Here is a 13,130-nt window from a genome sequence, read left to right as displayed (position 1 = left end):
ATTTTGTGACAAAAATCATTGCATCTTCAAAAATAATGTTTTCTGGAAGAGATGTTTCTCTTCTTTTTTCCCTCCTTTTTTGCCACCCGGAATCCACTTCTCCAAAAGATTACATTTATAAAGGAAATTACAAAGGCTTTTTACATAAGGAAAAACTGATATCTGGGATCAACACACAGAGAAATCTAAATTATACACTTGTTTTTGATGAGTGAAGTTACTGACCAAAAAAATGTAATTATATTTTTTTTTTAAAGTACTGTGAGTTGTATGGCTACAGCAGATCTCATCACCTCTTTGAGTTGTGTTACTGTTTTCTAGTTACTCCTTCTTGTTCAATATTATATAGTTCATCACAGGTGAAGTATGGATAAAATCAATGTATAGAGTATTATTTTGCTATAAACAGCATCATTAGTAATAAACATCTTGGGAGTGATGCAGGAAAGATCCAGTCTATGTTGGGCTGCTGTTCATTCCCTAAAGATTTCCTCTACATTTGCTGGAGTCAACAGCTTAAGTAAACATCCTGCAGCCAAATGCCTGACAAGAAAGACTGAGCCAAAAAGACATTAATTGCACACTACAGCAAGAGATGGGGTTCAGAATCTTATTATTACTGAAGGGTTCAAATGGTTTTTTATTGCTGGCTCAGCTTCCCTCAGTTGAATCACAGAGATGTGCTCCAATTTATCTGTCATGTTAATTCCATAAAGCCAAGACTCATCTCTGGATGTAAATGAATCACGTACCAATATTTTCACCTGTCAGGAAGCTCCACTGCATTTCTCATCTGTTCATTTTTCCTGATGARTAGCCAGCAGCGGGTACTCTGTGGAGACTACTGTCAATTTTCCTTATGTTGGCTCTAGTTTACATTTTAATAAGACATTCCCCTTCACTGCTTCCTAAAGCAAAGCTSGATGGTTTAATGCTATGGACAATGGAAATAAAGAAAAGAGGAAACACATTTAGTGGCTGCTYCCTTCATCAAAGGACTCCACACCTGAATCTGTGGCAGCTGCACTGATTTTTTCTTGCCGTCTTCTCATAATTTCTTGCAGTTCTGAACTACCACTGTTAGCCTATAAACAAAAATAAAAAGAGTTTATTTTTTTTACAGGTACTGAAATTACTCTGTCAGCATTTTATTAAGACAAGTGTTTGAACAAATAAACTCACCTTGCAGCTCCAATAGGAAAGTACTTATCCTTAAATACAGACCAGAAAAAAACCCTGCAGACTGTTAAAAGCATGAAGTTGCCCTGCAGCAATGCTGAGCATCTTTAATTCTCACACAAGGCCTGAAAATGTTGGATATTTACGGAGTGAAATACTGCTTCAGTAAAAGCAGGGTTAAAGCTCAGCCACTCTTTTAGGATTCCACACTTAAAAATCAGGGCAATAATATTTARAAATTAAAAATCTGAACAGAAATCTTTGATGGTTTTAGATTTATGTAAACATGTGCATGCGAGAGCACAGGCAGGATTCAGCAAGGATCCTAAGCAAGGATTCAGGCTCAGTCTCTCACATTTCTCAATGCTGCTCAGAGGCAGGAGGTCAAACTTAGAGCACAGTGATAGGAATTGCACCATATTACAATTTTAGCAACAGTGATGTATTGTGAGGACAAGGCTTTATTTCACCTTTTAAGAGTGAAAACCTGCTCTGCTGAACCAGCTGCAAATATTGCTCTGACAACATAAATGAAATTATTAGCAAGGCCAGGACACCAATCCACTAGAGCAGAACTTCCCAAAGTGTGCATGACTTTGAATAAAACCAGGAGATTATAAACCAAGAGCCATATCTGCTACTGTACTCTTAGGCCATGATGTGACCTTCAAAACTTCAAAACCAGCTTCCAAAAATAACCTCTGAATAAGAAGCAGAAAGTGTTTTTGAAATTTCTGAAACAAAATTCAGGACTGTTAAGGGGAAAATCCTGCAGTTGATTCTGGACYCTGAAAATATACCCTATTAATTTCATAAATTTTAATATAGATTTACTCATTATGTCCATTACACTGCAGTACCAGATGCCATTACATGGCAGACAGGGTAGGTGTCCACAGGGAAGGAGAAAAATTCTGAATTAATTACAATGCTCCTACTTAAATGAACATTGCTCTCTTTTCCTAAAGAGGAAGGGTAAAGTAGGGGCTTATAAATGACTCTCTGAAAGTGAGACAGCAGCTTTATTTGTCTTAATTCATCTTGTCCTTGCCCTCCTGGTTCCAGATACAGAGCAAGTGCAGCACCCATTACTGAAGTCATGCATAAAAAAACATCAGCAGATACCCAAAAACATTCTTTATCAGAGGCCAYGCAGAAATATTTTTCTGAGAATAACTGAGCAGCCCAAGCTGAAAGAATTTGCCTTCCTGATAACATCAGTGACAAGGAGACTGATGAGCTTGAAATGCTGCTCACCTAAACCAAGTGCAACACACTTATGGCAGAGCACAACAGGCACATCCTGCTCAGAGGGGACAGCAGAGCTGAACAGCCCAGGGCTGTTATTGGGAACTTGATCTTTGGAACAGAGTGACAGACCTTGGCCAGAGCGATTTACACAGCTTAGTCTCTAACCAGGTAACAGCAATTCCACCAGTCAATCCCACTTCTGTGCATGGGAATTTTCTTTCTCTAAGGTGTCCAAGAAATAATCTGTTCTTTCAGGCAACTGGATGCAAATATGAGAAACCATTTTCACATTGTCCCTTTTAAAGTAATGTGTGCCTGGGCTTCTTACTGATGCACCAGAAAGAGGTTTAGAGTGTGAGCCTCAAGGGTTCCCTTCTGGAGAGAGGTGTTCAGGTTATTGTTTCTCTACACTTATCTTCTGCAGCAAGAAAAATTTATTATATTTTCCTCAAGAGCAGAGCCTGAAKTGCTCAACAGTACTATTATATGGAGAGAAAGGGAGATGCAACTTTCTTTGAAGATATAATTCAGCAAACAACAGGCTAAACCATCAGGAATTGCATAAATTCTGAAATTCTGGCTCAAATAACCGAGGCAGAAATAAGTATTTCAACTACCTTTTCTTCAACAAAAAAATTACTTTCCTAGACCTTAAGTACCTGTTAATTAATTTTTGTAGAGCATTTATTAGACAAGTTTGGACTTTTTGGCTTCCTGAAGAGCTAGGCCTAACTGGGGCAAGCAGARTAACAGCACAGAGGGTAAAAGACCCTCCAATCCAGTGCATCTCTGCTTTTSAAACCAGCTTCCACTGCAAAAGTACTTCCATCTCAGTACACTGAARTAAGATGGATGACAATCAAAAAAGTTAAAGAATATCTTCACTARGAAATGATGGATTGTGATAGTGATTATATTCCTAAGAAAAAGGGTAAAATACTTTGCCCTTCCAAGCCTAGGAAGGGCTTGAGGTAATTTAGCAGTGATGTGAGGCAATTTTAATAGTGTTAGAAAGTGATGCTCTCTGATCCACACTGATCAGGTARAGTGTAAAATATGCATCATCACAAAGCTGTCTTTAAAAATATGCCTGGTGATTAATGCTTAAAATCATTCAAATGAGACAGTCTCAACTTGATGAGAGGATAAAAAATACATTTTAAACCTCTTCAAGATTTTCTTCTGTGTRGAGGATATAGCTGTTCATTTGGGTTAATCTCACCTCTAGATCATTTCTCCACTTGCCACAGCAAGTTTTGAAATAAAAAGAAGTAGATGCCTCTCCAATTCCAATTCTACTGGTTTAAAATTGGCAAGAATTCTCCCTAGCACAGCTCTGGATACAAGCTTTAAGGTGCTTAAGAAACAATACTGCTGTAATTAAAGTAACCTGCTGCAGAGCAATAAGTAGAGACACAACACTTCATCCTTGGCTCAGTAACTCAGCTAGAACAGAGTCCAGGGTGTTTTCCCTTCAGTACAGGAGCCCCAGTGTTCGACCTGGAAGGACAAGAGCAGTGGGCTCACTCTATCAATTTCTCTTGTCTAATAAATCAAATCTCCTTGACAAAGATAAAGCTAAACTCACTTATCACCAACAAAATKATCAGGAGTACCTWTTTATCCAAGTGCCAGACAAAGYAASAGACAAGAAAAGAGGYATTTTRCTCTCAKTGTTTTCCCCAAAGCTCTTTTTGGYTGATTTTGTCTTCTTGCAGTCTCATTGCAGCACAAAATGTCTTCAACTTCAATACTATTTCTAATGCTTTTCACACTGCTTTAAACGTGGGGAGAGATTGCACCTGAAATTTTTATGAATGCTGTTCCAATGAATTAAAACCAAACAACTCACACACAAGTAACGTTTATCAGCGTGATGGGAACTGAGCAAAAACCAACTGCCTCACAGAAARAGCTATCTAATTCTACAGGTTCAAAATTGGTGAGCCAGATTAAGTGAGTAATCAGGGCTGTCCRTACCTCCAAGGCAGATTTCTGTACCGTGATTTGGCTGTAGACTCTCGACCCTTCCGGGCAAACAGTCCTCAGTTCCTCTTTGTTGAGGGAGAAAAGCTGAGCCCCCGTCAGCACACCGAGGCTGTTCACAGTCCTGGGGAGGGACAAACAAACAGCAAATCAGCAAAACCACACTGGCCAAGGCAAAGCACATGTGTTCATCCCACATTGCTACTAAATTAAGAGCAAAGTTTATGCAGGACTCCTGAAGTCAACCGAGTATACAAGCACCACTTGGTAGAGGCTAAAAAAAAAAATCTATATATCTATATATATATATAAATATACATATAGATATATTTATAGATATATAGATAGATATATACACACATACTTCTGTAGATCTATAACCACATTGACATATATTTTTATAAATGTATTAGGTACACTTATACACACACATATATATATATATATCTATCTATGTGAGTGTAAATATATATATATATATACACATATATGTAAAAACAAATTGTTTTTTCCAAGAGTGCAGCTGACACCTCTTGATTTTCAGGAGGCTGCTTGATTTTAAAAAGCGGTCAGACCACATCCCACTTCCTGACAGGAAAACAATTTAAAGAAGTTTTCCTACATTGCCCTCGAACTCACACAGGGTTGAATCCTTTGGACTGTAACCAGGCTTTCACATCCTCAGGAGAGGAGTCGTAAGTGATGTTCACTACAGGGACGTTTGGCCGTGGCACGTGGAATTTCCTCTGGGCAGCGCTCCGGCCGATGGTGAGCCGGTGAACAAGTTCATCCTGCACCTCCTCCATCTGGGATTTCCTGCCTGGAGAGAGACAGAGAGATCCCACAGGAGTTATTCTCAAGGTTGCTTTATCAAAGACAATTCATTTCTTATATGCCACTTTAAATTGTAAACTTTTTTTTCTTTACAGATTCATTCATTGGATCTGATTGAATTATTATTCACCTTTATCCCCAGGGAATATTTCAATATTCCAAATCATCTCTTTGCAAAACAAAACTAAAATAAACAACCTAAAAAGCCCCAAAGAGAAGTCAACTAAGACCCCAGGAAGGAGAGATGAGCTGGATGTCACACAGAGGCATACATTAGTGTGACAGCACCCAAACTGTAGAATAAAATGGGAATGGAAGCTTGTTCCGTTGTCATAATCTGCCTTTCTTCAAATAGAATTGAGGGTTTAGAAATAAAAACAGGAAAAAGATGAGGAAGGTTGTAAGATTGTTTACACTGTGGAAAGGTAGTACTTTCCACAAACAGKTTTTTAATCAAAAGTTCAACCTTTTTGTACAAATGTAGAAAAAAAAAAGATCTCACAGCTGCTGACAAATATCAACTCACATCTAATGAGGTATTGTAGCGATCACATTTTTATGGGGTTTTAAGAAATTTGAATYCACTCCAAGCCTGGATGCTTAGCTGAAACATTGCCACACTTCACATTAAAAAAGGGATGAAAAGAAAGGGTATCTGCTCTCACCAGAGACTCAAGAATTGGGCAAGACTTGTTTATTTATTTATTCATTTTAAACAAAACTCTAAGAATTCATTATCCCCCAGAACCCATTTGTCTGAAACATTTAATTCAGTTGCTGTTCATTAGMAGGCAACAAACTGAAATGCTTTCTGGTCAGTTCAACAAGATCAATTATAACAGCCCTGAAAAATTGTTTGGGATGCAAATTAAATGCATTTTATACAATTCACACAAACAGGTAGTATCTAAAAAACTGTAAATAACCTTCTGGGCTCAGAGAAGATACTGATTTAGAACAGTTAAACTCTCTGTGCCATAACATTGAAAAGACTATAAAAATCTCCTGACAAACAATTATCTCAAAAATTCTCAGGATTTCCTTGCCAAGGTATTTTTAGTGATCTTTATTCAACCTTCTCACTTTGATACACAAACAGTAACTACACCACCCTCTCAATACACTCAGATGGCAAAACTTATTCTTTTTCTCCATTACACTGATACGAACAGATGAAAACACAACTTCAATATGAGAAAAAACAATCCTGTAAAATAGAAATATTGTTGCTTTCTCTCCTTTCATATCCTCTCAAAACCTCTCCAGGGCTTCTCTCAGAACCTCTCCAGGGATCAATATCTAGCCAGTTAAACAAATAAAAACAAGCTTTACTTAGGCCTCTAGGATTATTTCTTTAATCACCATGGCAAAAATAAGGAAAAACTTTGCTTTAACCATGTCGTTTTTTCTTTTATGAAATAGCCTCAGGCTGAACGTTGACAAAATATCTCTGGTATAATATTTGAGGCATTCAGGCCCTATTGTGCAGGGTTTCCCCCTCTCCCCCCACCCYAAGTGTGAATCAGAAACCCAATAAGATGAGCTCAGTGATTTGTGAAGATCTGACAGATTGAGCAAAGATTGAGCAAAGCCTTCAGGCAATGCTATCAAAGCTTGTGCTTGCTATTTTCCCAAGCAGGAAGAGACAGAACATTGCCATCTTCCTTCTATTTACACAGATTTTGAAAGACTTAGGCTTAATCCAGGACAAGACTGTATCAAGAGACAAACACTGAGTTGTTAGATAACAGATTCTCCCTGTTGTTAGATGTGATATCAGGAATAAAAAGGATGTCCTGGGTGTGGTGCAGGTTCTGCAGAGTTCCCTGCAGGGCTCAGGGGGGTACTTGGAGCACAGGTTTCCYATCACCTTTGCAGAGGCCCCTGTTTTGTGAGGGCTTTGAGGTGCCCAAAGCCCATTAACTGGATTTTAGATGCTTTGTAACCACTCAGTCTACAGCAACCTTCCCACCTCACAGCCTGTGCCTAAAGCCTTCTCCTTTTCCTTCTGTAATGCATAGAAAAGGCCATTGTAGACTCAAGGATGCCATGATGTAGCAAAGTCCTTACACAGAAATGAAATGAGCATTTCAGTGCATGTGTATGTGAAATTCACCCTCACTTTCCACATCTTCTGTACCTGTTCAGCTTTCTGATTTTATTCAAATAACAAACTCTTTGTAAGCAGCAGTGAAGCCTGCTCCTCCAGCCTGGCTGCTCTCCACTGATAATTTCCACACAGTCCATTAGGTGAACACACTAAAAAGTTCCCAGAGCTTTCCTGAGCTTAGGCCAGAGCTCGTCCTCCACCAGGAAACACCAACACAGGCTCCACTGAGTGACCAATAAATAACCCACACAGGAACACTTCCCATCCACCAGAACAGGGGGCAAAGAAGCCCTTCCCCAGAAAGGATTATGCTCAATGCCACTTTCTATCCTTAGGTGGAAGCAGGATTTTCTGGTAAGGCAGTGAGGCAGAGGATATGAAAAACTGTCAACTCTTGAGCTACAAAAAGCTCATTATTTTAACAGCTATTATTTTAAAAGCTATAGCAAATTCTTGCCTGTGTGTTTTAGTGATTTCTAAGCCAAGCAATCACATTGCCTAAAGTGCATTTAGGACAAAAATTACTAAGTCAGTCCTTCCACCCCTACCTGCTTTTCAGTAAATAGAGAGTAGCAGCCTCAGCATTGGTTGGGCTTTATATTTATTTACCAGGTGGCTTTAATCAGAAATTCTCAAGAAAGCCATACACTTTTGGATGGATTTTACACATTACCAAGTTTTTCCAGTTATGGAGGTCTGGAATGTGTCCCCCTGGGACAAGGACAGGAATGTTTGTCCCATGGCCTGCCAGCTGCTGCTGCTTTGACAAGCCAGGGGGACCCGACTGTCAGGTAAGACTCCAAAAACTATTACAGCATGGTTCCTGCRCATCAGCCAGGCCTGTAGGTGTTCTTGAAGCCCTGAATAAATGTTTCAGAACAGTGCAAATGACCTACAAACTTGGATGATCATGAATTGAAGTGTAAAAACAATGTAACTGATTATATAAGCAATTCAGGCTGTAATGCAGCAGTGAGTTCAGGTGGAAAAGCTGGATTAGGCAGAGTATTACCATGGGCGTTTCCACTGCTGAAAACTATGACTGGAGATCCCAGACATTCATAAAAGGATGGGATTCAGGATGGGCAAAGTGTAAAGTGTTTTTCCCTAATTACATTATGGTAGTTGCGATGAGGGTCAGAACGTGCACGCATAGCAAACCTCTATTTTAAACATAAGGCTAAAACAAAACTTTTCAGGAAAATTTATCCGAAATGCAAATTTTAAGGCACTTTGGAATCAAGCAAAACACACAGGAACTGGAGGAAAGCTTTTCATCCTGCTTCTTAAGGCAAACTTACGATCCACAGGAATTTGCTTCTGCCTCTGGGTGTCCCGGGACACGCTGCCACCGCTGTCGCTGGAGGTGCTGCTCTGGCGGCTGACGGCTGCTGGCGCCTTGGGCACGGGCACTGGGATGGGTGCWGGGGCACTGGGGGGCAGAGGGACAGCCACGGGCACAGGAGCGGGCGTGGGAGGCGGAGAAGGAGTAGCAGGAACCGGGTCGGGCTGTTTCGCCACRTAGTCCGTCCTTTGTTTCTGCAGGGATGCAGAGAGGCTCGGTCAGACAACAAAATCTGGGTGAGACATCAAAAAAACCCACAGCCTGCACCCAGTGGTGTCATTCATTCCACAAAGGCATCTTACTCGCCAGATACAGCTCCGAAATTTGCCAAAACTTGATCTGGCATCAATGTTTGGCATCAATTTCCTTCTCTGTTGGACAAAGACTCACAGCAATGGAATCATCTGAAGCGCATTTTTTCTCTCAAGCAGATAAATTCTATAAATGAGATTTTTTTGAATCCCAGATTTCTATTACTTCTATTAACTATTCAACAGCTTTCAAAATTTTTGACTTGTTGAAGTTTATCAGTGTAAAAACGTATACTTTTGAGATGTTACGTAAAAAAAAAGTGAAAAGTTAACACATCCAGCCATGCCTAAACTCAACTAATATTTTAACTTATAAATGTCACTGAGTTCAAGATAACACAATGTTTCTTGAACTGCAAACAGCATTTAAGGGGTTCCTGCYCCTATCCATTCATCTGTGCCTTTTCAGCTGCTGGTGTGATCTCTACGAGCCATCTCAGGGCAATAATCCAATTATAAAACAAGCCCCAAATTCCACMATTCTTGGAATAGGACTGTTACTTCTTCCTCCCCCACTTCATGCAATGTTCTTACAACATGTAAGTTTTCTTGCTGCTAATAACTAACTTGCAGGTGTCTCAAGAATAATTTTGGAAAGAAATTTCTTCTCTACCTGTAGAATGGCACGAGTTACAGGAAGAATTCCAAAGCAATCATAAAGACACACAAACCCACAAGCAACCTATGCTAGCCCTTTATCTCAAGCAGGTCAAACTCCATATCTCACTGCTTAACAGTGTTCCCTCTCTGTAATTTTGGACTAGCACAGCTTGAAAGTTCAATTTTAAAGTTTGTTTGYTCAATAGGGATGCCTCATTTCTTCRTTATGAGAAGTCTGCTTACTTTGGTAYGAAGATAGATGAACACATTCCCCAGACTCACTRYTCCTTCCTGAAATACCTTTCCCTATTTCCTTGGAGGCACAGGGTTTACAGCAGATCAAGAAGGGAAATATTTGTAGGGGCCTTATGTTAGAATTTGAGCAGCAGATCACTGCCCTGACAATAAACAAACTTTGCTTAAATGTCAGCAACTGCCCTTGTACAGGAATCCCCAGCTCAGTGAAGTCRAGTGGGTGGACAAGACATTTAGTAGTGAGTATAAACCATTGCAGCTGTACTGGTTTACACCAGCAGGAAAAGTATCCCATCTGCTCATCCRGCCAATCAATTAAGCCTGAGAAATGAGCCTTGCTTCCTTTGRATGATTTTTCACCTCAACCATAATAGTTAATGACTAAATCAAACATAGATCCCTGTAAAACAATTCCCATTAAACATTTTTGTCTGTTCATTTGTTTTAATCTCAGCATTTAGTTGCTCAAAGGCATCCATCTCAATTGCTCTGCAGTGCATTGTGGGGAGATTAAAATAATAATCATGATTGACTTGTCTGTATTCTACGGCTTCCGTGTTAAGACAATAAATGCTTTTCTAATTGTCAAATGACAAGAAAAGTGAAATGTATAATATAAAAGTCAACAAGCAGAATAAATATATTTATGGAACTTGCCCTTAGGTGGAAAGAGAGTGCCCTACAAGGTGCAAAGCAAACACACCATAATTTATTATATACAGATGTACTATAGATAGATTTTCAATGAATTAAAAAATTTCACAGATACTAAAATGTTCCAGTGATATTCACATCTTTTTATCCTGTTCACAGACTCCAATTACTGAACTGTCATCCYCACAACGTACCTCCATGTGTGTTTTGACCTTTTGGAAAAACCACGCAAAGAAAAGTAGGACTTTTTTATGATAGGAATCATTACAAACCAAAGCATCAATGACACATTACCAGAATCATAATCCAGAAAAWGAGAGAGCTAAAAACTACATGTAACTCTCAATGGATGTTACTGGAGTAGCTGCAAAAACATGTTGTACTGCAATCATGAGCCTCATCAAAACAACTTGCTGCAGTGAAAACAAAAATTCATCTGGAAGCATCACTCAAATTCTAAATTTACAAATTTGGTAGAAACCACATTAAAATACATTTTGCATTTACTGAACAGTGCCCAAAAGCCAATTATATATTTGAATCCTATTTAATATTTATTTTTTTAACACTTCTTTTTTTAACTCCRGATCTTTTGAGGACATCCACGCATTCATCCCATCACTTCTATTCATTGCTATAAAAAGAAGCAAGCATGCACTATGGAATTTGGTGATTACTTAGTCCAAAAGAGGAATTTTTGAGATTCARTATCAGAAGAGTAATTCAGTTACCTCTGAAAGCTCTCCCAGTAATTGCTGTGAGRAAAATGGAGTAAATCACATCAAACAGTATTGTTAGAAAGGTAAAAAGTAACTATCTCATCACACATCACTCCTGAAATTTCATACACATTAGCAATTTAAACTAAAGGAAAGTCAGTGTTAGTAATTACCTCTTCTTACTCACTAGGAAACTAACATGAGTTATTCTAATATTCTTATTTTGAATGAGGAACAGAGTGCTGCTATAAAACATACACATGTGAAACTGTACAAGCAATCAGCTCTTTTCAAAACACCTACCCAGACAGAAACTRAGAACAGGTTTCATAAAAAACAAAACCCAAGGAAAAGACTGACAATGAATTGAAGACTATCAGGTGAATGTGAAAAACACTCGCAACTGTAGAACAGTAGGAGTTAAGTCACAGTAGGTATTAAAAAAGGTGTTTATTTTATTAGCTCAAGAAATGTTGGTKATCTCAGCGAATGAGTTCAAGATCACTGCTCTCAGACAGGGACTCATGGAATGATTTGGGTTGGGAGAAACCTGAAGGCTCCATCTGATTCCAACCCCCAGCCATGGGCAGGGACACCTTCCACTAGACCAGGGAGCTCAGGGCTCCATCCAGCCTTCTTGAAAACCTCCCGGTGGAAGTGTCTGGAACTTCAGATGGGGTATCTGCAACTTCTCTGGGCAACCTGTGCCTCGCCACTTTCACAGTGAAGAATTTCTTCTTAACACTGTATTAAACCTGCCCTTTTTAATGCCATTACTCCCTGTTCCATCACTCCATGCCCTTGTAAAAGCCCCTCTCCAGCTCTCCTCCAGACCTCCTTTAGGTACTGACAGGCCATTAGAAGGTCTCCCCAGAGATTTCTCCAGACTGAACCATCCCAGCTCTCTTAGCCTTTCCTCACAGCAGAGATATTTCACCCCTCTGATCATCTTTGGCATCCTCTGGGCTTGCTCCAACTGCTCCATGTCCCTCATTCCCTGGGGACCCCAGAGCTGGATTGAGCACTGCACGGGTCTCACCAGAGCGGAGCAGAGGGGCAGAATCCCCTCCCTGGACAATTTGCTGACTAGCTCCTGATTTCCTCAGAGCAAAAAGAAAAATAAATAAGATTTATTTTTCCTTCTTCCTCATATTTTTGTTGCTTTCAAGATTAAACTTGCACTCCTCAATTGGAACAAATCCTTTAAATTATTTGGAATGGTGATGATATGCACTCATTAAAAATCTGGATACAGCATAGCAGCTTACTGGGACTAAATTTTGTTTTCTTACTTCTTGCCAGAAAATTATTGTTTTTACAGGAGAAAAAATAAGTCACGAAGTCGTTTACAACACATTACAGGCTGCATCTGGTGAAAAAATAAGATTCAGTATGATTCAATCTATTTTTAATACAAGCAAAATAATAATTTTAAGTAAAAGCCAAAATGATATCAACCCTAATTCTTGATCATTGTAAAACACTGGGAACAATATATTTTCAAATACATTTTGGCGTTAAAGAAAGGGAATATACATATTCAAACTATGGGAAAAACAGACAAAATTAAGGAGGCATTGGGAAAACTAGTGTTAGCACTGGGAAGTGTTCTCATTAAGTTAACAGAGGCACAGAGCTTTCCATTTACTCTCTCTCTGAAGGTTTCAGACACATTCCTGTTTGCACAGTGACAGAGTCCACCAAGAGGGCTGCAGAGCTTTCAGCCACTGCTTTGTCAACAGCTTTGTGGYTTGGATCTTTTCCTGAGACCCATTTGAAGGGAGAGGAGAGAACCAGCCACTTGTCTTCAGCCAAAAGGGCCGCTGAGGTACCAAGACTGGAGGAGAAAATTTCAAGTGGGGTCATTTCCCAGAGTTTACTTTGGT

The 13,130-nt window shown here is 39.4% G+C and overlaps 1 protein-coding gene across 2 annotated transcripts in view; it reads right to left on the bottom strand.

Moving 5' to 3' along the window:
• Nucleotides 1–227: 227 nt before the first annotated feature.
• Nucleotides 228–13,130, bottom strand: part of LOC130588961 (epidermal growth factor receptor kinase substrate 8-like) — a 31,715-nt gene continuing 18,812 nt past the window's right edge. For both annotated transcript variants that reach the window (XM_057390006.1, XM_057390008.1), the window contains exons 10-13: nucleotides 8,662–8,899; nucleotides 5,056–5,236; nucleotides 4,411–4,540; nucleotides 228–1,085 (exon numbers count right to left, since the gene is read on the bottom strand). In XM_057390006.1, the coding sequence (XP_057245989.1) occupies nucleotides 972–1,085; nucleotides 4,411–4,540; nucleotides 5,056–5,236; nucleotides 8,662–8,899 (663 nt within the window). In that variant the 3' untranslated portion in view covers nucleotides 228–971. The remainder of the gene's footprint in view (nucleotides 1,086–4,410; nucleotides 4,541–5,055; nucleotides 5,237–8,661; nucleotides 8,900–13,130) is intronic.

The sequence above is a fragment of the Malurus melanocephalus genome, unplaced genomic scaffold, assembly GCF_030028575.1.
Source record: "Malurus melanocephalus ecotype Western Australia unplaced genomic scaffold, MMel_1.1 scaffold_22, whole genome shotgun sequence".
NCBI classification, from domain to species: domain Eukaryota; kingdom Metazoa; phylum Chordata; class Aves; order Passeriformes; family Maluridae; genus Malurus; species Malurus melanocephalus.
The sequence above is the reverse complement of the archived record's forward strand: the minus strand, read 5'-3'. Positions and strand labels throughout refer to the sequence as shown.